Source organism: Tupaia chinensis, unplaced genomic scaffold, assembly GCF_000334495.1.
Source record: "Tupaia chinensis unplaced genomic scaffold, TupChi_1.0 Scaffold000178_1, whole genome shotgun sequence".
Classification (NCBI taxonomy): Eukaryota; Metazoa; Chordata; class Mammalia; order Scandentia; family Tupaiidae; genus Tupaia; species Tupaia belangeri.
Window position 1 is genome coordinate 1,515,039 of NW_006159653.1, and position 23,022 is coordinate 1,538,060.

At 62.9% G+C, this 23,022-nt stretch overlaps 1 protein-coding gene across 1 annotated transcript in view; it reads left to right on the top strand.

Annotated features, from left to right (window-relative positions):
- Nucleotides 1–22,854, top strand: part of CRAMP1 (cramped chromatin regulator 1) — a gene marked incomplete at its 5' end in the record, with an annotated part of 53,477 nt that extends 30,623 nt beyond the window's left edge. The window contains 15 exon segments of the mRNA XM_014587021.2: nt 2,799–2,884; nt 3,253–3,376; nt 4,235–4,316; nt 4,688–5,854; nt 7,686–7,863; nt 11,278–11,459; nt 11,559–11,633; nt 12,901–12,982; nt 13,676–13,780; nt 14,014–14,189; nt 15,236–15,304; nt 15,655–15,886; nt 16,481–16,645; nt 17,425–17,570; nt 19,360–22,854. Of these exon segments, the coding sequence (XP_014442507.1) occupies nt 2,799–2,884; nt 3,253–3,376; nt 4,235–4,316; nt 4,688–5,854; nt 7,686–7,863; nt 11,278–11,459; nt 11,559–11,633; nt 12,901–12,982; nt 13,676–13,780; nt 14,014–14,189; nt 15,236–15,304; nt 15,655–15,886; nt 16,481–16,645; nt 17,425–17,570; nt 19,360–19,524 (3,034 nt within the window).
- Nucleotides 22,855–23,022: the final 168 nt, after the last annotated feature.

The following is a 23,022-nucleotide window of genomic DNA, read 5'->3' on the forward strand; positions in this document are numbered from 1 at the left end:
AGAAAGCCCGGCGAAGCTGCGGCAGGGGAGTCCCCCTGCCCCGGGTGGCTTCACAGAGCGCCCTCCTCCACTGCCCGGCTGGTTCCACCAGAGGACAGCGACGCAGCAAGTTCCCATGGGGAAGCATCAGGCATCCACCTGGCAGTCCCGTCAGCCCCTTCGGACTTCTTGTTTCCTGACCTTAGATCCTTCCAGGGGCAGCGGCGGTGGTGGTGTTGGACTCCCACGTGGCCAACTGAAGTTCAAGTTCCAGACCTGGTGGCTTGGAAATCGCGTGTGCCTACATGCCCAAAGTCCTGAGGAGAATGGAGGAGAAGGGATTGTGGCGTGGCCGTCCCCCTGGGGGCTGACTCCTCACTTGCCCTCTCACTGTTTGTCTCTCTGGTTAGCACACGTCTTATGACAAAAACCTTAAAAACAAACACACAAAGGCAGTCATTTTTCTTCAGGAAACCGTGAAAAGGTCTGCATTGACAAGGCTAAATTCCCAGTGCCCTCTGTTCGGGCTGGACTGAGTGGCTGGTCTCAGTCCTCGTGAGAGTGTAAGACCCCTCCCGTTACCCTCAGGAAGCTTAACCACTTCAAATTTGTTTTTAATTTTATCATTATTTTTAAAATTTTGCTAGAGCGCACGTGGGCTCATCAGTGAGACAGAAAATGCAAAGCCATCAGGTCCAGGACTCAAACCCTGGGCTGGCCATGTGGGAATCCAGTGCCTCAACCATCGTGCCCATAGTGCTGCTAGCCCCTCCTTTCAGTGTGGCATGTCCCTTTCTGAACCGTGCCGTCACGGAGCTCGCAGGCGTGAATGTAAACTCGTGCAGCTACGGCTGTCACTTCTTTCATTTAAAGAGAGGCTTTTGCTGCAAGTGCCTGCACTCACCAGAGAGAGACGGCAAGCAAGAAGTCACCCCGCGGGAGGTGGCCGGCCACAGCCCTGTCTCCTCCAGTCTCCTCAGGATTGGGCTCACACGCCCAGCGTGCGTTTCAAGCTGCCAGGTGCAGGACTTGAACTGCAGCCGGCCGTCGAGTCTAGCCACATGGCCTTACGCCGTCTGTTGTTCCCAATGGCTGTGTAATTTCTGTACATCGTAAGAATCACTGTTGTTTTCTACAGCTCTTTTCCTTTTTTTAAGAGCTTTTTTCCTACAGAGTGTGTTCTCGCTGGAGAGGCAGAGACAGAAAGTGAGAAATCACCCCCGGGGGATGGCTGTGCTGCAGCCCCTTCTCCCGCATTCTCCTCTCGGAACTTTGGGCACGCACACACACGCGCCCGGTGTGAGTTTTAAGCGCCGACTACGTGGGAGTCCAGTGACGTAACCTGACACCGTTTCAGCTTGTAAGGGACTGACCAGAAGAGGGGAGTGACCTGCTTCTCTAACGGGACCGTGGTGGGGACCGCTGGGCCCTCGCAGGTGCTTGAAGCAGAGCGTTGTGGTCGCTGCGGGGCCCGGCCTGCACCGCAGCGAAACGCCGAGTGCACTTGCCAACCGCGGTGGCCCCTCCGAGCTGCGGATGTGGTACTTTTCTGACCGGAGACTTGAGCTACCTTGCATCGTTTATGAATCCCTCCCTACGTTGACCAGGATGTTGGACCTAAAAGCAAGGAGCCCTCCGTGCCCCCGGCCTGCCTGGCACAGCTGTCTGGCACGTGCGTCGCCCACTCTGCCTCGCCCAGCCTGCCTCCGCTGCGTTCTCCGAAGAGCCACGTTCACAGCTTTTGCAGTGTCCTGTCTGTCCCGTGCAAGTCCCTCCTCCAGACAGCGTCGGGGCCGGAATGCTAAAGTACTGGACGACTTCAGATACTCAGATACCTGCGCACGTCCTGAAGTGGCTCAGCGCTGGACTCCGACCTGACACCCAGCACCAGAAAGGGCGACTGGGGAGAAGGGGCTGCAACAGGACTCTCCCGGGGTGCCCTCCTCTCCCGCTCTGCTGAACACTCGTGCCCCGTCGCTCTGCGAGGGGCAGGTGAGATGGTGCTGAACATGGGCCCCAGCAGCAGGGCTGGGAGCCGAGTGCTCTGCCCTGTGGCACCAGCACAGTCGTGCCCGGGTTGTGCCCTAGCAGAGCTCAGGGAATTTCATACATGGGACTGAGACCCTGAAGAACCGTCCCAGGAGGGGCCACGAGTCTCACGTGCACCTCCAGCAGATGCCCAGCCGGGGAATGGCTGCCCCTCCACGCGGCAGCTCTCGCCGTGACCACACCTGTCTCACGGGGGTCCCCTCGTGCCATAGAGTTGTTGCTCAGCAGTTTGGGTTTTGTGGATTTAGGTTTTGGGCTGGGGCGTCTAACCTGTATTTTTCTGACTCCTGTTATTCTGACCACGTAGAGCTGGGCAGTTCGATCTGGTCCAGGCCCACCCACGGGTCCGTGGGGCTAAGCTTATGGCCCCTGTGCACCTGTGCCCGGGGTGGCCACCTGGAGGTCAGGTAGGGCAGACGGAGCGGAGAGGAGGCAGCCATCTGAGGCTGTGGACCGTGGTCTGTGTGGGACAGGCAGCAGTGCGTCCTGTGAATCACCGAGGCAGGAGGCCACGTGTTCACCACGCAGCAGAGCTGTTCTAACACGAGGCGGGGCCAGGAGCACAGCACACATCCAGGTCCCAGCTGTCCCACCGCCTGCCACCTTGGGACAGTTGTGGGCACCTCGCGCAGGGCTGGCGCCGGGGCCGGGCCCGGCTGGAGCTCCAGAGCCGAGACGGGCCCCCGCAGCCCTGCCGGTTCCGGGTCCCGGTGTGGCACTGACCGCCACGGCCGCCATCCACTCCAAGGCCTGCATCTCCCTCTCCCCAGAGCCACCACAGTGCGCCACAGAGGCCGGAACCTGCGGGTCAAGGCGCCGATGTGCCGGGCCCTGAGGAAGCTCTGCGACCCCGACGGTGCGTAGTGGTGTGGCGTGTTCTGTCCATGCCGCAGTGACAGGCGAGTGGCAGGGCCCGCCCCGGCTGCCCCATCTCCCCTGGCTCTCCCAGTGCCCTCACACACGCTGGGGTGAGCGACCCGCCTCGTCACTATGACGTGTCCCGAGTCAGGTTCAGCTCAGAGCTGTCATGGACAAGGCTCGGGTCGCTTGCTGGTGGGTGGCCCTGGCTCTGCGGGCAGGAGTCGGCAGTGGCCACATTGGCCATCCTCCCCGCGTCTCCAGCCTCGTTACCGTGCCCACGGCGGGCTGCTCTCGCCTCTCACCTCGTCTCCCTGTGCCGTGAGGTTGGGCTGCCCTGGCCATTCATGTCCCTCGCTGTCGCAGGTCTGAGTGACGAGGAAGACCAGAAGCCCGTGCGCCTGCCCCTGCGGGTCCCAGTGGAGCTACAGCCACGGAACAACCACGCCTGGGCCCGTGTGCAGAGCCTTGCCCAGAACCCACGCCTCAGGTAACACTGCCCTGCTGGGCAGAGGGATCCCAGCTCTGGGGCCAGGCTTAGGGAGGCATGTGGCTATCCCTCAGGGACCCCGTGTCCTGGCATCACGTGAGGACCAGGTGTGGCAACCTACCTGTGTCAGATCCCAGGCGCTGGGCATGCTGTGTTGTGGTCCCACACCAGACCCCGGGCAGGTCTCCCAGGCTGCGTGAGCATAAGAAGAGGGCCTCGGGGAGTGGGCTGCAGAGCCTCCGCCCACCCTCAAAGCTCTGTCTCTCCATGGCTCTCCCCTGGCTTCGGGCTGGGCCTCTGCGCGCACTCCTGCTCGCCTGCGGTGAAGCCGTGGTGTGGGGCTGCTGACTGTCCACAGCGTGTGCTCGCTCACATAGTTGTGCAGCCGCCACCTCCGGCAGGGCCCCCATCCACAGCCCTGTCTGTCCATGCGAGCTGCCTCTCCCATGGACCTGCCAGTCTAGACAGCTAACGTTGGGAGTCACGCCGGGGCCATCCATGCTGGGCTGCCTTCGTCGACCCTGGGGCTCCCCAGGCCCAGCGCCATGCCTTCAGTGCTCTGCCCCTTCTGTCTGTGCGCTTGCGCTTTCTTAGGGCTCCGTGAAGCCGGCCAGCCCCACCCCAGCCCCTGACCAGCACGGCGCAGTGGCCAGAGCTTGGGTGGTGGAGGGCGCGGGGCATCCCCTCTGGGGTGCGTGTGGCTGCATGGCCCTCGGCTGGGGGCTGCTCTGTAGAAAGCGCTGAAGGCCACGGCGCTCCTGCCCGGTGCCCCCAGGACCCCACGGCTGCTTGGTGGTGTCTGTTGGGCTCTTCACGGAGCCCCCGGCCCAGCCCTTCACCGTCTGCCGTCACCCCTAGGATGATCGTGGAGCTGCACCGCAAGGTCTCCAGCCTCATCGAGTTCCTGAAGCAGAAGTGGGCGCTCCACGAGGTGCGGATTGTATCTTTTTTCCTGAGTCAGGACCCCACGAGCTCTGCAGGGGCTGTTCCTTGGTGCAGGCTCTCCTGCAGTGGTGGGAGCAGAATGACCAGGGAAGCCTGGCCCTCACGTCCTTGGCTGGCTCCGGGCCCTGCCCACTCCCGGTGGGGACAGCGTGCAGCAGCCGAGTCACTGCAGATGCCGAATGTCCAGGCTGCGCTTAGTTCAGGCCAGAGGAAGGCACCTGGGTCCGGGCAGGGCACGAGCAGGGTCAGCAGCACCCAGGGGAGTGTGGCTGGGGAGGGCCTGAGTGTGGGCGCTGTCTGCCCAAGGTGCTGGCAGACAGCGGCCCTCGGGGGAGCCAGCAGGGGCTTTCCTTGACGTGCGCTCAGCGGAAGGCCCTGGAAGAGCAGCAGCCGCAGGACGTGCGTGCCACGCCCCCGCAGGAGAAGGCCACCCTGCACCTGTTCCCGGGCGAGAACTGCACGCTGACGCCGCTGCCAGGCGTGGCCCGCGTGGTGCACTCCAAGGCCTTCTGCACAGTGCACTGGCAGGAGGGCGGGCGCTGCCGGCAGAGTGCCAAGGACGCCTACGCGCTGCCCCCAGCCCAGATCCTGGGCATCCAGAGTGCGCAGGGCACGGCCCGGGGCCAGGTGAAGTGCCCGCGGGGCGGCCCTGAGGGCAAGGGCGGGGGGCGGCCACCTCCTGCTGCCGACAGCTCACCCAGCTCTGGAGAGAGCCCCGCCGAGGGTGCCCCCGGGGGAGGCGCTGCCCTGAGCCTGAGCAGCCCGGACACTCCTGACAGGCCTCCCCCAGGGCTCCAGGACGCCGCGCCTCGTCTGGAGAGGACCCTTGCCGCGGCTCCAGCAGAGGGCGGGGAGGGCCTCAGCCATGAGCCAGGGGCCCTGCCGCCTGCCTGCAGCCAGCCCCCCGACCTGGAGGACGAGCTCTCTCTCCTCGACCCCTTGCCCCGCTATCTGAAGTCCTGTCAGGACCTCATCGTCCCCGAGCAGTGCCACCGTGCCGCTGACACGTGGTCCGGGAGAGAGCACCCCCCTCCCAGCAGGGCGGCCTCCCCGGAGGCTCTCGGCTCTGGCAGTCAAGAGGCTTCCACCCTTGTCCCTCCTGTCCCAGACCTAAGGCCCAGCGCTGGTCCTGGGCTCCTGCCAGATGTTTGCACTAAGGACCTGGTGGATGCACCCGCTGAGGAGCCCCAGGAGGCGGGGAGCCCCTCGGCGCCCCTCCTGCCTCAGGGACAGCCTGCCTCCAGGCCCCCAAAGGAGGCCCCGCCTGGCCGGCTGGCACAGCAGCTCCGCGAGGAGGGCTGGAACCTGCAGACCTCCGAGAGCCTCACGCTGGCCGAGGTCTACCTCATGATGGGCAAGCCCAGCAAGCTGCAGCTGGAGTGGGACTGGCTGGCCGCTCTGGGTCCCGAGAGCCAGGCCCCCGGCGGGCAGGACCCACGGCCCCGGCCCGGCCCCACGCATGCCGCCTTCCACGAGCAGCGCCTGCTCAGCTGCCTCCTGAGGCTCATCTCCACCGAGGTCAACCCCAGGCCGGTAGGTGGGGACCGGGGTCCAGGGAAGAGGCTTGGTCCTGTGGCCTGCGGCCAGGGCAGCAGGGCTGTGCAGACCGCTTCTCCCTCCAGATGAGGGCCCTGGGGCTCTCGTGTAGGCCTGCTCCCTGCAAGGCCCCAGAACACTGTATCCGGCAGGATGGATATAGCCATGCTCTGCACCGGGACCTCAGGGCCCCTCCAGTCTTTGCTCCATGGGCCGGCCAGGCCCACCGGTGTGGCTGAGGGCAGAGTGGCCGGTAGTCAGCAGCCTCAGCCTGGTCCGGGGCGCTGTGGCAGGTCTGTGCATGGAGGGTGGCAGGTGAACTCAGGACTCTGGGAAGCCCCCTGGCTGTGCACAGGTGGCAGCTGTGGGGAGGGCAGGGCAAAGCGTGTTACAGGGACGTGGACTAGTGGAACCCACAGATGGCGTGGGGGCACCGCTGGCAGGACAGTCCCATCCTGCATCCCACAGTTGTCACTAGGATCTCCTGAGTGCAGGGCAGTGACGGGGGCTGGGGGGACAGTGGGCCCCAGCAGCGTACTCTCCAAGCCCAGCAAATGGGGTTGGCCAGGTGCTGTAGACGGTGCGTGGTCCAACGGGCCTGGAAAAGGGCCTGCAGGCTGCTCTGGACCGGCGGTGCTGTGGAGTTGCGAGCCACGCATGGGGTTCAGGCCGTCCTTGTGCTAGGGACACTTGAGGGACTTGATCGGGGCTCTGCCTGTGCCTCACAGCGCTCCCCGTCCTTTCCTGGTGCGGGGTGAGCGCCCCGACCCAGACTCAGACCTCGGACTTCCTGAGCATCGACTCGGGGCTGTGCGCGGGTGTTCCGTTGTGGTCAGAACGCTGCAGCAGAGACTGAAGCGTGGAATTGTGCAGAGGCAGTGAGCTGGGGCTCAGGCCAGGCCCCCCTCCCGGCGGCCTTGGTGTACACACAAGTACTCCGTGGTCTGCAATGCCCGACCACTCCCGAGTGTGTGGTCCAGGCCACTCGGCCTGGACCTGCTCTGGCTCATGTCCCCTGCGGGCCCGTGCTTCCTCCGGCCGTGGCTGCAGCAGAGTTGGGGTGAGCAAGGGGTGACCAGACAACATGTGTTCAGGGGCTTTTTCAGGTTTGGCTCTTGGGGGGGTTCATAAAAGGAGGTGGGGGAGGCCGGGACGGACCCCGAGGCAGCGGCGGCTGAGGCCAGTGCTGTGAGCAGCGCCAGCCCTGCCTGCAGACTGCAGCAGCGCACTTCTGGGGTGTGCCTCCCCGACTCCAATGCAACCGGAGTGTGGGGGCCGCTGGCCACAGGCCCAGCTGAGAGTGGAGAGCTCACTGAAGGTGGTTGCCTGGCCCTGGGGCAGGTGCTGTGGGGTCCCCCATGGGAGAGGGCCACGCTGAGAGCTAGCTCTGGGCCCACACTGCCGGGTGAGGTCACCTCAGTGGGGAGGAGGAGGCGAGTGAGAAGCTAGGTCTTCCCTGTGGGGGTGAGGGCCCCCGGGGCGAAGATGGCCGTGAGGTGCCAGGTGGGCCATGGCACCTCACGTGGACCACGGCAGCCATGGGCCTACATAGCGCCCGGAGGCGAGGGCTTCGCCTGGCAGAGGCTGAGCAGAGCAGCTGCTGCCCGTCCAGCGTCTCCCTCCCTCCCTGCCCGTCCTCAGTCCGCCACATGTGCTTGCAGTGGAGGTGGGGAAAGGGTCTGCCAGGGCACGGCGCATGGCTGTCATCACTGACCCGGTGGCCGCTTGTGCCCGGCAGCTCATGGCCCGAGTCCCCCGCCGCCGGTCAGCTCTCAGGCCTGTGCCATTTCCCGTGTAGTCAGGCTGTTGCGGCCCCTTTCTGTCTCAGGCCCCAGAAGCAAATGCCGTGTCCACAGCCTCCATGAGGCCCACCCAGGAGGAGCAGGCTACGTCCTCCCCCGGGAAGGTGGTTACGGTCAGCTCCCGGAGCCCACGCTGCCCCCGCAACCAGTCTGCCCTCCGCAGCGGCAAGACCTTCACGCCCAGCTGTGCACCTTGCTCCTCAGGTGAGGCTCGAGGCGTCCTGATGCCGTCACGCTCAGGGCACCACTGTGCCCACAGAGACCACCACCCCTTGTGGGGACAGTGATTGGGGGGCCCATTCCAGAGGGCCACGGGGCCGGGACAGCAGAGGACAGGTGGCCTTTGCCAGTCTGGTCACTTTGCAGGTCTCACTCCAGAAGGCCAGCAGAGCCTCTGTCATATGCCAAGCTGTTGCCAGCAAGGCCCTGAACCGGGCCTTCCCGAATCTGGAGTGGGTGCCGAACAGCTAAGGTGTTCGCAGGCCAGCCCCGGGGCCCGGTGGCTACGTGAGCAGATCCCACGTGGTCAAGTGCAGTTCAAATCCTGACCCTGGCGGCCTGACACATGCTGAGAGCGTGTGCATGTGGCCAAAATCCAAACGGCAGAGAGGTGGAGGAGAAGGGGTGTGGCGTGACCATGCCCCTTGGAGGGGTGCTTTCCTTCTGTCTCTCTGGCGAGGTGCACGTGGTCTCTGGCCTTTGAAAATAACAACTTTAAAGTTCAAACATTAGAATAGAGAAGGCTTGGGTGACAGGGCACACCGGCAACTTAGCGCCAGGAGGGCTGGCCGCGCTGTTCCAGGGTTCGCAGACGGGGAGGCCGCATACTGAGACGCAGGCGGGCGCAGTGCAAGCTGCCTGGCCATCAGTCTCCCTTGCCTTTTTTCTGCTCGTATGTGTACGTGGGCATTAAGACTGGCCGTCACGGCTGCATCTGTGAATTCTGCATCTTTTTTTTTTGCCGTAGGATGCATGTGCTCACTGAGAGAAACAGAAGGAAGGTGAAAAATCACCTCTGGGGATGGCCGTGCTGCAGTCCCGTCACTCTCGATTTTCGGCACACGCACGTGCAATCAATGCGATTTCTTTTTCTTTTTCTTTTTTAAAAATATTTATTTGGGGACCAGCAGTTGGCATAATGGCTATATCACTGGACTTGCATGTAGTCAACCACAGTTCGAGTCCCAGACCTGGTGACTTAAACTCAAACTCACACTGGGCGCGTGTGCGTGCATGCCCAAGATCCCAAGAGAATGGAGGAGAGGGGATTGTGGTGTGGCCATCCACACCTGGGGAGTGATATCTCGCTTTCTGTCTCTCTGTCTTTTGTCTTTTGGGGGGGGGAAAACCCCCCGAAAAAAAAAAAAAAAAAAAAAAAGAAACTATCCAATAATAATAATAATTTATTTGGGACCAGCAGATGGCTTACCGGTTATGTCACTAGACTCCACCATGACCCATCATGGTTTGAGTCTCAGACCTGGTGGCTTGAAAATCACGCCTGGCGTGTGTGCGTGTGTGCCCAAAAATCCCAGGAGGAGAAAGGAGGAGCAGAGGTTGAAGCCTAGCCATCTTCTCTGGGGGGCTGATTTCTCACTGTCCTCCTTCCTGTGTTTATCTGTCTGTGTCTCTGGTGAGTACACACACCGTGGGGCAAAACCCTGTTTAAAATATTATCGTTTTACTTATTTATGAACTTGTTCTGGTCATCAGAGAGAGAGAGAGAGAGAAATCAAATCACTAGGTCTGAGGCTTGAATTGTGGTTGGTCATGTGGGATTCAGCACCCCACCCCCATGCCACCTGCAAGTCCCACTGGTGGGATTTCTTGTTTTGTTTGGGGTTTTTTTTGGCATAGGGCACATGTGTTCACTAGAGAGACTGAGCAAGAAATCACTCCCCAGGGGTGGTGGCCACACTGCAGTCCCCTCACTCCCCAGGGGTGGTGGCCACACTGCAGTCCCTTCACTCCCCAGGGGAGGTGGCCACACTGCAGTCCCTTCTTCTCCATTCTTCTCTTGGGATTTTGCTTATGCACGCACACGCACCTGGTATTATGTCACCAGGTCCGGACTCAAACCACGGTCAATTACGTGGGAGTCCAGCAAGTAATCATTACACAATCTGCTGTTCCTACACCAGTTTTTTCTTTTTTTTTTCTTTTTTTTTTTTTGTTATAGGGCATATGCTCTCCAGAAAGACAGAGAGACAGAAAGCAAGAAATCACTCCCCAGGAGGGATGGCCACACCACAATCCCTTCTCTTCCATTCTTGTCCCCAGCATGAATTTAAGCCACCGGGTCTGGGACTCAAACCGTGGTTGACTGCATGGGAGTCCAGCAACATAGCCATTAATGCTGACTGCTGGTCCCGCACCAGTATGATTTTTAAGCCACCATGTCTAGGTCTTGAACCGTGGTTGGCCATGTAGGAGTCTGGCAACTAAACCACCATGCCACCGCTGGCTCCTCTGCATGAGTCTGAGCAGTAGACTAAGAAACTTGAGTATACTTCGTGGGTATGCCTGTGTGTGCTTTGGGCGTGTCCCCTCCGTGCTAGGACAAAGACAGTGCCCTGTGGGCGGTTAGGAGCCGGTGGGCACAAGCTGTCCTCTCCGTCTGCTCTGGGGGCCCACACCTCGGCGAGGCTGGGCGCCCCTACACACCCTGAGAAGATACGACTGGGCCTGCACCGGCCTGCAAGTCACCAGTGTCCAGCGTGGGACCAGGGCCGTGCTCTGACGGTATCCGATCTTCGGGAGTCACTGTCCTAGAGGAGGCACACCTCAGAAGGGCGAGTGCACCCAAACACTGCCCTTCGGCTGAGCGTAGGCCTGGTGCGGCAGGGCCCTGAGCCAACTTCCTGCCCCTGGCTCTATCCTGGGCTTTCTGTGTTGTGGGTGACTGGCCCGCCATGTATGGGAGACTTGCTTTCTCGAGAGGACGTTCCAGCTGCCGCCATGTGGCTCTGCCCTTCGGCATCCCCCACCTTCCGTGTCTCCTCATGTGGCTGCTAGAAATTAGAAAGGCAGTGGCCCAGGGCCAGCAGTTAGCATAATGGCTTTGTCGCTGGACTCCCATATAGTAGACCGCGGTTCACGTCCCGGAACTAGTAGCTTAAAATTCACACTGGACGCGTGTGCGTGTGTGCCCAGGATCCCCAAAAATCACCCCCCAGGGGAGATGGTCACACCACAATCCCTTCTCCTCCATTCTCCTCTCGGGATCTTGGGCACGCACGCACACGTGCCCAGTGTAAGTTTAAGCCACCGGGTCCGGGACTTGAACCATGGTCAACTACGTGGGAGTCCAGTGACATAGCCATTATGCCAACTGCTGGTCCCTAAATAATTCTTTTTAAAATAATAAAGTGAGAGATCAGACCAGGGGCTAACGTGAGGTTCCTGAGTTCAGTACCCGCGGCCTGTCCACAAGGCCCGTGTGCTAGGTCTGTTCTCAGTGGAACAGGAGTTTCTGGGACAAAGGCGGAAGCACGGGGCTGGGATACAGGGAACCTCTCCAGGCCACAGCACAGCCGTGCCGAGGCTGCTCCCAACACCTCCCCATGGGCTCCCCTCACTGCAGGGCTGTGGGGTACTGATCCGGCTTCTCCTCTCCAGGTTTGAGAAACCCTCCCGGACCCCTCTTGGTGGCCAGTCCCCCCAGCGCAGGGAGCAGCGACACTGATGGTGGCCTTTTCGCTGTCCCAACGACGTTGCCACCCAACAGCCGGCACGGGAAGCTCTTCTCTCCCAGCAAAGAGGCCGAGCTGGCTTTCCGGCAGCACCTGACCTCCATCAGCGTAAGTACCGTCCCTGCCCGCCTCCTGCCCGTGGTCCTGGCCGAGCCCCCATGCCTGTGCCGGGCACGGCCTCACGGCTGGGTGCTGCTTCCCTTCCAGATGCAGTCAGATTTCTTCTTGCCAAAGCCCAGGAAATTGAGGAACCGGCACCTGAGGAAGCCTTTGGTGGTCCAGGTCAGGGAGCCCCATCCCAGTCGGCGCGTCCCAGCCTTGAGGGCTTTGCCACTCAGGCTCCCCCACCTGGCCCCGGGACACGTCGCGATCCTTGCGTGTCTCAGGATTGCATGGCGTGAAGTGGGGGAAGCCCGTCCCCGTCCTTCCTCGTGGAGGGGCTAAGTAAACGTTAGCACCAGGGAGCCCGACCGTATCTGACAGTAGAGGTCAGCTCTGAAAATGGCTGCAAAGCACTTGCCAAAGGGGACGTCTGGGGTTCAGGTCCCAAGACGTCCCGGGTTGGGACTTACCGAGGACTGTCAGCCTATCTGCTCATCCCATCTGGGGATGCAGTCGACCGAGAGCCGAGCCACGGACCGAAGGGAAGGCTGGGGACTGGGGCGCGTGAGGGTGGGCCCCGTGGCTGCCGCAGGAAGGGTAGGAGGCAAGGCTGGCCGTCCGCAGTGGCTGGGCTGGGGCACTCCGGAGCTGCGCCGTTGGCACCACACAGGTTCTTGTCGGACTCAGACTGCTAGAGGTCTTTTTTTAACTGAGCTTATAAATAGCAGATTACGAGTAAGGTCTTATGAAGAAAAATGCATTCTTTTTAAAATTCTATTTCATTTGCCGTGTGAGAGGACGGGGTGGGGGCCAGCGTGCCCTGTGGGGTCCCGACACCACGGTCTGCCCTCGGCAGCCCAGGCTGCAGGTCCGCCCTTGCCGGCCCAGGCCTCAGGTCCGCCCTTGCCCGTGTGCTCAGGAGGGTCTCGGTGCAAGCTTGGGGCTCCGTGTGGCGGCCTCACAGAGCAACCGTCGGGCCTGAAAGACGCGTTTGTGAGCAGGGGTACCTCCGTCAGGCTGACTGGGAGTCAGCGTGTGCCCCAGTGCCCACCAGGATGGAGACGCAGAGGGGCAGGGTGCCCACGCCCCGGGAGGTGCCTGCTCCCTCCCTGTCCTCTGGCGATTGAGAAAAGGAAAGTTACTGCGTGGCTCCCTGAGGTCACCGTGGGCACTGAGACCTTGGAACTCAAACAGCCGCGCAGGGCGCCCAGGCCGAGGCCCGCCTCCTGGCAGTCATGCTTGGTGGCTGCCGGCAGGTCCCTGTGACCGGCTGCCCTCCGGCCGTGCAGAGGGGCATTGTGAGCTGAAGGTGCCCCTCCACGACTCCCTGGTTCCCCAGGTTTTGCCCCAGAGGACCCGATGTTCCCAGAGCAGGGCAGTCTGACAGCCCCGGGTGGCCTCTGGCCTGGGGCTGCCAGCGTCCCCTGACTGCGCGGTCCCTTCGCAGAGAACGCTGCTTCCCCGGCCGTCTGAGAGCCAGCTCCACAGCGTCTGCCCCTTCTCCGTCCTGTCGAACTCCGCCATCACTGGTAAGGGTTGGGGCTGCTGGGTGCTCGCCTCGTTGCCTCGCCTGAGTGCAGCCTCGCCTTGGGGTGGCAGGTGGCCATGCCGTGGCTCTGAGTGGTGTCCTTCGTCCGCCACTGTGTGCTCTGTGCCAGGCCCCAGACACGACAGCGGGGCACAGACCTGGTGGCCACCTCCTGCTTCCAGGCGTCGCCCACAGTGGGTGTGCTCTGGGGGTGCATGGCCCATGTTTGGGGTCTGTAGACCCAGTGGGGCCCTGGCCGTGGAATGAGTCGCACACAGTGGAGTGTTTGTGAGACCCACACTGGGCAGTCTTTCTCACCGGTCTTGGTGATGTGAACGCGGTGCCTTACCGCAAGGCCAGACGGCTCTCTCCTGCCCTCTTTGGGACGCCGGGAAGCCCGCAGTACCAGCCACGTGGCAGGGCAGTCAGTCCCCCATGGGCTCTGACCGGTTCAGGATCCGTGGCTCCTCTTGGGGGTTTTCGCCCTCAGAGGGCTATGCGTGTGGAGGACAGTGGCGAGCAGCTCCTGGGAGACCTGGACATGGCCGGCGACAAGCACCAGAGCCCCTCCGTGTCCGGAGCAAGGCCCAGGCCAGCGCGGGTCCAGAGGCCCAGAGGCGGCCCCTGCAGCCTGGTGTGCAGTGCGCGGGGCAGCGGGGCACTGACACGTCTGCTGCTGTCCTCGCCCCTGCAGGGAGAGGCTCTCTCCGACCCATCCAGTCTTCTCTGACCAAAGCAGCTTTGTCCCGGCCGATCGTGCCTAAGGTCCTTCCAGCGCAGGCTCCGAGCCACCTGGCCAGTAAGTCTGCTAGCGTGGTGCTAGCCACCATGTGTGGTTTCCAGGTGACGTCCTTGTCGCAGCGCCTCTCCAGATGCAGCGTCTCGTTGCCCTTCAGAGAGCATGTCAAAGCCTCCGCTCACGCCCTGACGTGAGGCCCGAGGGGAAGCCACTGGCCGTGCCCTCGGACAGACAGCGGGTTGTCGTGGAGTGCAGCGGAGCGGGGTTGACGTTGCCCACTTTTCTCCTGCTAGGCGCCATCGACCTGGCAGCTAAAAGTGCCGGCATCATCCCAGGGAGCCCCCTCCCTGCCTTGGACCCCGAGGGCCTGCCTGGCAACTCTCCACTGCCTTCCGACGAGGTGGCAGCCGCCTCGGGTCAGGACTCCACCGAAACCCACATGGAGGGAGACCCCGTCCCCGCTGTGGGGGTGAGTGTTTAGAGGCCGTCTCTACCTCCCCCTACCCGGAGCAGGAGCCAAGGCCACCAAGCTGAGACTGTCCTAGGCTCTAGGCCTGCCGGGCTGCGGGAGAGCCACCAGCAGGGAGGCTGAGGCACATGTGGGTGTCCCGTGGCACCATGGAAGAGCTGTCCAGGCTGTGCAGGAGCCAGAACTGGGCCACGTTGGCCAGGCCCTGCCGGCCCTCCCCAGCATCTCCTCCCTTTGGGTAAGGACAGGGTAGCCCTATGCAGTGCTCCCTGGGGGTCCCAGGGAGCATGCACAGCCTGCTTGAGAGCCGCCCAGAAGGGCAGGGTGGCCCAGTGGGACTCCAGAGAGCTCGGGTCCGCACGCCCTTGAAGGACAGGGTCCCCTCCGGAAGGGCTCACAGCAAGCAGCGTTCCCACCCGTCAGCCGCCTGCTGGCTGTCAGAATGCCAGGGCGGCCATAGCTCTGCTCAGAACCAAGTGCAGGTGCACCCTGGCACGCCCGGTGCCACACACTCACCAACTCACCGCCCTTGCAGGGTGCCAGCGAGCGGAGCAGGAGCCAAGGCCACCAAGCTGAGACTGTCCTAGGCTCTAGGCCTGCCGGGCTGCGGGAGAGCCACCAGCAGGGAGGCTGAGGCACATGTGGGTGTCCCGTGGCACCATGGAAGAGCTGTCCAGGCTGTGCAGGAGCCAGAACTGGGCCACGTTGGCCAGGCCCTGCCGGCCCTCCCCAGCATCTCCTCCCTTTGGGTAAGGACAGGGTAGCCCTATGCAGTGCTCCCTGGGGGTCCCAGGGAGCATGCACAGCCTGCTTGAGAGCCGCCCAGAAGGGCAGGGTGGCCCAGTGGGACTCCAGAGAGCTCGGGTCCGCACGCCCTTGAAGGACAGGGTCCCCTCCGGAAGGGCTCACAGCAAGCAGCGTTCCCACCCGTCAGCCGCCTGCTGGCTGTCAGAATGCCAGGGCGGCCATAGCTCTGCTCAGAACCAAGTGCAGGTGCACCCTGGCACGCCCGGTGCCACACACTCACCAACTCACCGCCCTTGCAGGGTGCCAGCGAGCCATTCGCCAGCCTTTCCGTGGGGCCTGCGCGGGAGCCTGTGCCCGACAACCTCCAGGTAGTGTCACTGGCCACACCCTGCACCCGCTGTGGTCCTGCCGTGGGCCCACTCCCCTCACCGCGAGCCCACCCTGCGTGACAGCACCTCCCGCTCTAGACGACCTGCGGTCCCTGCGCAGCGGCCAGCTTAGCGGGTAGCTCCTGTCAGCCACGCTCCCTGTACGTGGGCATTTGCCCCCGAGGCAGCTGCAGAGCGGGAGGCCACCCCAGCCATTTCTGGCAGTTTCAGGAAAGGCCCATCCTGAGAGAGTCCTTCACCTGGAAGGACGGGGTCACTGCTGCCTCTCATCGCGGCCACCAGGCTGGAAGGCTCTGCTCGACGGTCCATCACGGTCCTGTCTCCAGCAGGTCCCCTCCGTTCTCGCTGTCCCTGAGCTGCCCAAGACCCCACTCCAGAACGGCACGCCTGCCCCTCCGACCCCACCCGAGGGCTCCCGCCCGCGCCTGTCCCCGCCCAACGTCTCTGCCCTGCTGGACCTCTCCCTGCCCGGCCCTCCCGAGGACGTGCTCTCGCAGGGCGAGCCCGCCACGCAGATCAGCGACTCCATCATCGAGCTCGCCATCAGCTCCGGCCACTACGGTACGGCCGGTGACCCTCACGCGCTCCGTGGGCCGGGGTCCTGCCCGTCAGGCTCTTCCCCTCATCCTTCGGTGCTCGCCCAGCCTGCGGCCTCCTGGGAACTGGACAGCACGCCTGCAGGCACCCTTGGCTGGGCAGCGTGGTGCCCGGAGCAGGGGCCCTGCGGCCGGCAGTGCCTACAGGCGTGCTCCTGAGGGAGGAGGCGGGCCGGCTACAGCTCGTGTCCGGCTACGGCTCGTGTCCGACCCCGCCAGACTCGGCCTCACCGCTTGCCAGGACACTGTTCCTGGGGCCGAGCGTGGCTGTCACTGGCATGGTTCAGCCTGGGGTTAGAGAAGGTCTGAGTGGCCCGGGCTGGTCTTGACCTGCCCGAACCTTCCTCCGTAGTGAGGTGGAACTGCCGCGCCCTCCCGCGGCCATCGCAAGCACCACCCAGAGGCTCTGCGTGGACCATGGCCCTCTGCGGATTGGGGCCCGTCCTGGCGTGGGCCCGGCCGTGCCTCACCACGTGGACCCTCTGCCATCCCAGTGGCCGACTGGGACAGGTGCTGTGAACCCCACCTGGTGTCTCTGACCCTGAGTTTTGACCGGCAGGTGAAGGAGTCCCTCTCTCGCCAGCCAAGCTGAACGGCAGTGACAGCTCTAAGAGCCTGCCCTCCCCATCGGACAGCCCCCAGCCACACTGGATTGCCTCCCCCACCCATGACCCCCAGTGGTACCCCAGCGACTCCACAGACTCCTCGCTCAGCAGCTTGTTCGGTGAGCCCCGGCTAGGGTCAGTCTGGGAGCCCTCGGAGTCTCGGTGCTCAGAGTGGGGCTCTTGCTGCCCTGTCGGTGGGTTTGTTTTTCCCGAGGCAGTATCTGTGGCTCAGCTCAGATGTGGGCAAGCACAGAGGCTTTCAGGGTGTGGTTCATGGAACCTGCTCGATGGGGTCATAGAACATGCCAGATGCCCAGTGGTTCCTTGTGAGCCTGGCCCCTGAGAGTTTTCTGCAGGACTTAGCCGAGGACAGGCACACACTTGTTCCTGTGGTCCCTCGCAGAGATACTGTGACATGGCTGTCCGCGTCCTGGGCCCGTCTGACATGGATCACAGGCTTCCGGGCTGTGTCCGTCCTCCCAAAGGGCAGCTCTTCGTGTGGTGGGGAGGGGTGTCAGGGAAGGCAGACCCAGCTCCCGGGGCTTCTAGAGAGCAGTGAAGGCGTGGGGCGGCCCTGCACCGGGGGGCCCAGAGCAGGGCGCGAACACAGTCACCTGGCCCCAGGACGCTGCTGGGTCTCTGTGGGCTGGGCAGACTTGGGCAGGGTCACGAGGTGCACAAAGTTGGAAACGCCCCTGCTTCCCTTGGGGTCACGGGGAAACAGCGAGCACACAGTGGGACTCCCGGGCGTGAGAGGACTGGCGTGTGCCACAGACTGGCTCGCAGCAAAGCCAGCAGCACAACCCCAGCCGCAGCTCCACGCAGGCGTGCAGGGACGCCTGGAGATCTGGGCAAGGCCAGGTCTCAGGCAGGCTCTTTTTCTCTGGCCTTTCTGCAGCGAGCTTCATCTCCCCAGAGAAGAGCCGGAAGACGCTGCCAACGCCCGCTGGGGCTCCCAGCGGCACCTCTCTGCTGGGCCCCAGCTTGCTGGATGGGAACTCACGGGACTCCTTTGTGTCCAGGTCCCTGGCCGATGTCGCGGAGGTAAGCACACGGCCTCCCCCTCAGTCTACCCACTCAGGCCATGCACCAAGGAGCCAGAGCACCCCTCAGGCCTGGGGTCCATCAGGGACTGCACGCTGCGGGGGAGACACCAGGAGCCTTCTGGAGCACAGAGGTCTGGTGGCCCAGGTGGCAGACATGCAGCCGGCCCTGAAGGCATCAGAGTGGGTCTGGGTCTCACGGGGCCTTGGGCTGCCTCAGTGGAGGAATGAGCAGGTGCACGTCGGGCACAGCCTTGGAGCGCTTTTGCATGCGGCACGTGTGTGGCCCTGGCCGTGGCATGGCTGCAGTAAGAGTGGCAACGCCAACTCTGCCACCCCGGCAGCAGCGGAGGCGGCCCAGCACAGGGGCTGTTTTCTCTCTCTTGTCCCCTGGAGCCACCCAGGCACCTGGTACGACTGAGCGGCCTCTGGGCACGTCAGGCTGCAGAGTGAGCTGGGCATGGAACAGGAGCCCGGACTGCAGCACAGGGACAGGGCAGCAGGAGCTGAAGGGGCCAGCCGGGAGAGACTCCTCCAGCTGGGCTGCCCTTCGGATGGGCCCTGCCACGCCGCGGGGTCAGTAGGTGTCACTTGAGGCAGGTAGCCAGGTGCTGGAGGGAGCCCTGACCAAGCCCAGGTCGGACAGCTCGGACCCTCAGCCTCTCAGTATCTGGCTGCAAGTTGTGGATTGTGAGAGGATGGACTACCGGCAAGGCATTGGCCCCTGAGCCACACGGCTGGCCGTGCACGGATGCAGGCTGGATGGCGTTCCCCAGCACAGCGTCACAGGGTGCACCTCGTGGCGCTGACGTCCACAGCACTAGCTCTGCTCCTTCCCGTGTCTGTGTGGTGCTGCCGGCCCCCGCTCCCGCAGACGGGCACTGCATGCGTACACGGAGCCGCCACGCCAGGACCGCACATCAGAGGACGGACCACGATCGCAGGCCCCGAGTCAGGCCTGCCCTGCAACGAGATCCCTGGTGACATGTTGCGCGTGCAGCGGGCACACCCGTCAGTCGTGAGTGACTGAAAAGGTTTCCCTGCACAAGAGCGAGTCGCGCTGAGCAGAGGGACTCCTGAGGCCAGCCCCTCGGCCTGGGGCACAGCAGCCCTTGCCCCTGTGCGCGCAGTGTGTGATGCAGTGCGGCCAAGGCAATGGGCGAGGGCCGCGGGAGGCAGAGCCAGGCGGACCCAGCAACAGACTTGGAGGCCGGTCGCCGTCTGGTATTTCTGAAAACGAACTTGAGGTTGTTGGACATTTTCCGAGACAGCTCGGGGCTCGGCTCCTGCTGTGGCCCCCAGCTTCCTCCAGGGCTCCCTGCTGCAGACAGCGGCGAAGGAGCCGCACCTGTCGGGGATGGAGACCTGCTGGTGCTGCTGCTGACTGGCCGCGCTCCCTACCCGTTCACGTGACTTTCCACACTCCCGCTGCATCTCGCCTCCTTGGAGTGCACCTCTGACCGCCGCCGGCAGGCTCTGCCCCGGCTCTGCCGTCCTCGCGAGCTGACTGCGCTCGAGCTCCGTGCTGTACTGCCTGCCTCTGTTAATGGCCGTCTTCCCCACGGACGTCTCCCTGGGGGACCACACCCTAGTCCCCCCAGTGTCCAGGCCCACGTGGGCTGTTCGTGCACAGTTGAGCGCGAGCCTGTGCACTGGACAGACACGCTGAGATTCTGCCCAGGGCCCCGGGCCCGTGTTGGCGGCTCCGTCCCAGCGGGGGCGTCACCAGGAGCGCCACCTTGCTGGCGTGGCCGGCCAGCACCGGCTGACACTGTCCCCCCGTCCCGCAGGTCGTGGACTCGCAGCTGGTGTGCATGATGAACGAGAGCAGCATCGACTACATCTCGCGGTTCAACGACCTGGCCCAGGAGCTGGCCCTCGCCGAGCCTGGCCGCCGAGAGGTCCTGTTTGACGGCGGCGGAGGCGGCCCTTCCGTTGGAGACCTGTCCCAGTGACCGCGCTCACGGCAGGGGCCGAGGGGCCTTCTGAGGCCAGGAGTCTCGTCTGTGGTGGGGAAGGCCTCCTTGAGAGAACAGAGCAGGAGCGGGACCCCGAAGACAGCCCGAGCAGAGGGCCGCGCCCGGGAGCGCGCTGCGTGGGATGGCGTCGGGTCCTGCTGAGCGAGGGTGGTCCGGCTTGGGAGAAGAGGCGCCCTCAGAAAGGGTGGACGTGGAGCAGTTCCCCGCCAGTCCTACGGCCATTTTGGGGGCTGCGTGCAAAGCCTCCTGCTCCACCCTGACTGCCACGCTGGACCTCCAGTGGAGGGGGCGTGCGTGCCTTGCCGTGGTCGTCACAGTCAGTGAAGCCTTGGCCTCCTTCTGTGGGAGGTTCCAGGGCATCCTGCTTTTGGCCAGACCTGTGCCCACCTGGGTCACTCTGAGTGACCCAGGGGAGGACAGGTACGAGGCCCCTGCCTAATCGTGTCTGCACCTTGAGACAGCGGACACTTCAGAGGACACTACTCGCTGGGCACCAGAAGGGCAGGCCCAGGGCAGATGGTGCCCCCGCCCCGGAGTGCTGGACATCTAGCTCTTGCCATCGGAGGTCTTCCCTGCCTCCCTCGCCAGGAGACTTGTGTCCTGGGCAGGGTGTGGACTGTGGTTTTGATCCTGCTCGGGTCTCGTGTCTGCGGTGAGGGGTGCGGTGGGGCAGGCGGGGCCTGTGGCCATCCGTGTTTCCTCTGGGGCGTCTCGGACAGCACTCCTCTCTGCCAGGCATAGCCCCACGCTAGCGTGGTCAGGGTGAGGCTGCTCGTCTGCTCTGGGGTTCGCCATGTGCCGCTGTGTGGCGTCGGAGGCTCCCTGCCGTTACAGGGAACGTCCCCGACTCTGCCTGGCACAGTGTGAGTGCAGAGCACGCCCAGTGCAGGCCTGTGTTCCTCAAGCACATTTGCCCCGTCGCCTGCTGCTTCTCTTCCCGTCCAGGGAGCCCAGGCTGGGCTCAGAGTCCCAAGTGTGGTCAGAGCTCACCGAGCCCGGACCTATGGGCAGGATCCCTCTCGAGCCCCCCAGGTGCCCGTTGTTACCGCGGGGGGAGCCAGCAGGGGCTTCTCTGCCTCCTCGGGCCTGCAGTCCGTGTGTACTCGTCACCATCCAGCCCCCAGTGCGGCCACAGGTTGCCCGTGCCATGCCACTGTCTCGTCTCTTCCCTCGACCTGGCAGCCGGAATAGATGGGTCTTTCTAACCCACCCGAGCGGGGAGCGGCAGCCCTTAGGGCCAGCTCCAGCCCGCTCCACCGGCTTTTCCGTCCACAGCACGGAGAGAGGAGGAAAGGCCTCGGCACTCATGAGCAGGGCTCTGAGCCTGTAGTCCTCCCAGCCGGCCGCGGCCAGCGGCGGGATGGAGAGGACGTGGGCTTCCGGGCAGCAGCATCCCTCCACCCTGGCTGTCGTAAGCCTGTCCCTGGGAGATTGCTCTCCTCGCCCCTCCTCTCCGAGTTGTGTACCCGTGACAGTGTGGGCAGTACGCGCTCGGGAGAGTCAGGCGCCCTCAACAGGGACTCGCGATTCCTTTTCCCCAGCTTCTCAGGGTCATGGCACCCACACGCACGCCCCACACGTTTTCGGGCTGCCTTTGGGGACCCACCCCTCCGTCAACCATACGACTTTCAGTGCCGCCTCCCGGCGTGACTGCCTGTGCCAGGCCAGCTGACCCCCAGACTTGATGCCTGGTCTTGAGAAAACAGTCCCAAGCTCCAGAGGCCTGAGTGCGTGCCGCAGTGTGGGAGCCCTCGTGTCTGAGCTGGCTGGTGCAGTGTGCCCGCCCTGTCAGCTTCCTCGGATTAGCTTCTCCTGACCCTCGCCCCAGGTTTCTGACTGCCGGGACCAGAGAGGTTAGGACACCAAGCCACCCTCCCTCCCTCCCTCCCCTCCCCTAGGATGCCAGCCCACAGCACGGCACGATGCGGGACAGGCCTGGTGGCAGTGCTCTTCGTGCCAGGCGCAGCCAGGCTCCAAGTCCTGCCCATCAGGGGCCCCCAGTGCAGTGACAGCTACATGGGACAAGGCACCAGAAAGGAGGGTTGGCTCTCACGGGCTCTTCGTTCAGCAGCGTCTCCCACTTGGCTCTCTGGCATCGATGTTGGGGACAGGGACTACAGCCCTGTGGTAGGGAGGAGAGCACCCTGGCCTGGCGCTCCCAGAAGGCTCCAGGAGTCCAGGGGGTTGTGACACTTCACCAGCCGGCAGGTGCACATCCTCTGCTCACTGTCTTTAGGGGAAAGGGTCTCACTTGTAGCCAAAACACAATAGCTGCATTTTCTCCCAGCCTAAATGAGTGTTTATGTGTAAAAATAGGCACCTCTTAAAGGCTGGGGTTTTCAAGAGACCGAAGCAGAGGCCTCTGCCTCCCTGCATTGTCTGGGCCTTTCCACCTGAAGATGTGAATCTTAGTACCAACCTGCGCTTCCCTTGTACATTGAGCCTTCTGTGCTAGAGATGAGTCCGTAGGAAAGCCCTTCCCTGGTCCTTCCAGTGTCGTCTGCGTCCCTTCTTGCTGGTGCATCTTACCTAAAACAGACCAAGCAAGGAAGTCGGTGTTGGGCTCAGGCCTGGTGAATTTGCAGTCCGTCCAGTAGAAGACAGCGGGGTGCATGGAGGTTGTTCTCACCCTGTGTCTCAGAGGTGGAGAGCACTTGTTCAGGGATGGGGGTCTTTGGGGGATTTTCTTCAGTTACTCTTGCTATCCTGCACCTCCAAGACCTTGTTAGCAGGCCGGTTCTGAGGCTTTCGTGGCCTGCTGGCGGGCTTAGGCCTCATAGCTTAACTAGATCACTGCGTGAGAGCAGGCTTGTTCTGCAGAGAGGCAGCATGGGACACCAGACATTGGGATCCAGCAGGTGCATTCAGTGAGGAAATGCAGCAGTTCGTCTTCAGGAAAAAAAAAAAAGAAACCCACAGCAGACTTTACCCGGTGTCAGAGCTGGTGGGATCCAGGAAACGCGGTCAGGTGAAGCGGGTGGGTGTTGCAGACAGCACCGGCTCGGCCAGCACAGCTGACTGCAGGCTCGGCAGCAAACCTGGCTGCGGGCACCTTTGCTAATCTTTAAGCCATATCATCTGAGGTTTTCGGCTCGTCTGAGAGGTGAACTTGTTTTATAGATTATAAATATACAGATACAGTGTATGTATAAAGCAGAATGCCTGTCCTTCCTGGTTATTTTTTGTACCATATTGTAAATTATATTATTTATTCTTTACCAACTTTGGGAATAAAAAGGTGTTTTGGTTATTTAATATAATAAACAAAAGCTGTTAAACTTCTGTTTAAATTTCTAGTTCCACTTGTACATGTTTTTATTGTGCATAAATACATACTAATACTTGATCTAAGGAAGTCGTCCGAGCCTGTTTCCAACGACAGCGCGTCCCAGGCGAGCAAGTCCCACCTTCCCAGGGCGCCTCCCCCTGCGGCTCAGCGTCCAATGCCCGCGCCCGCGGCGGTGCGCGGCTTCT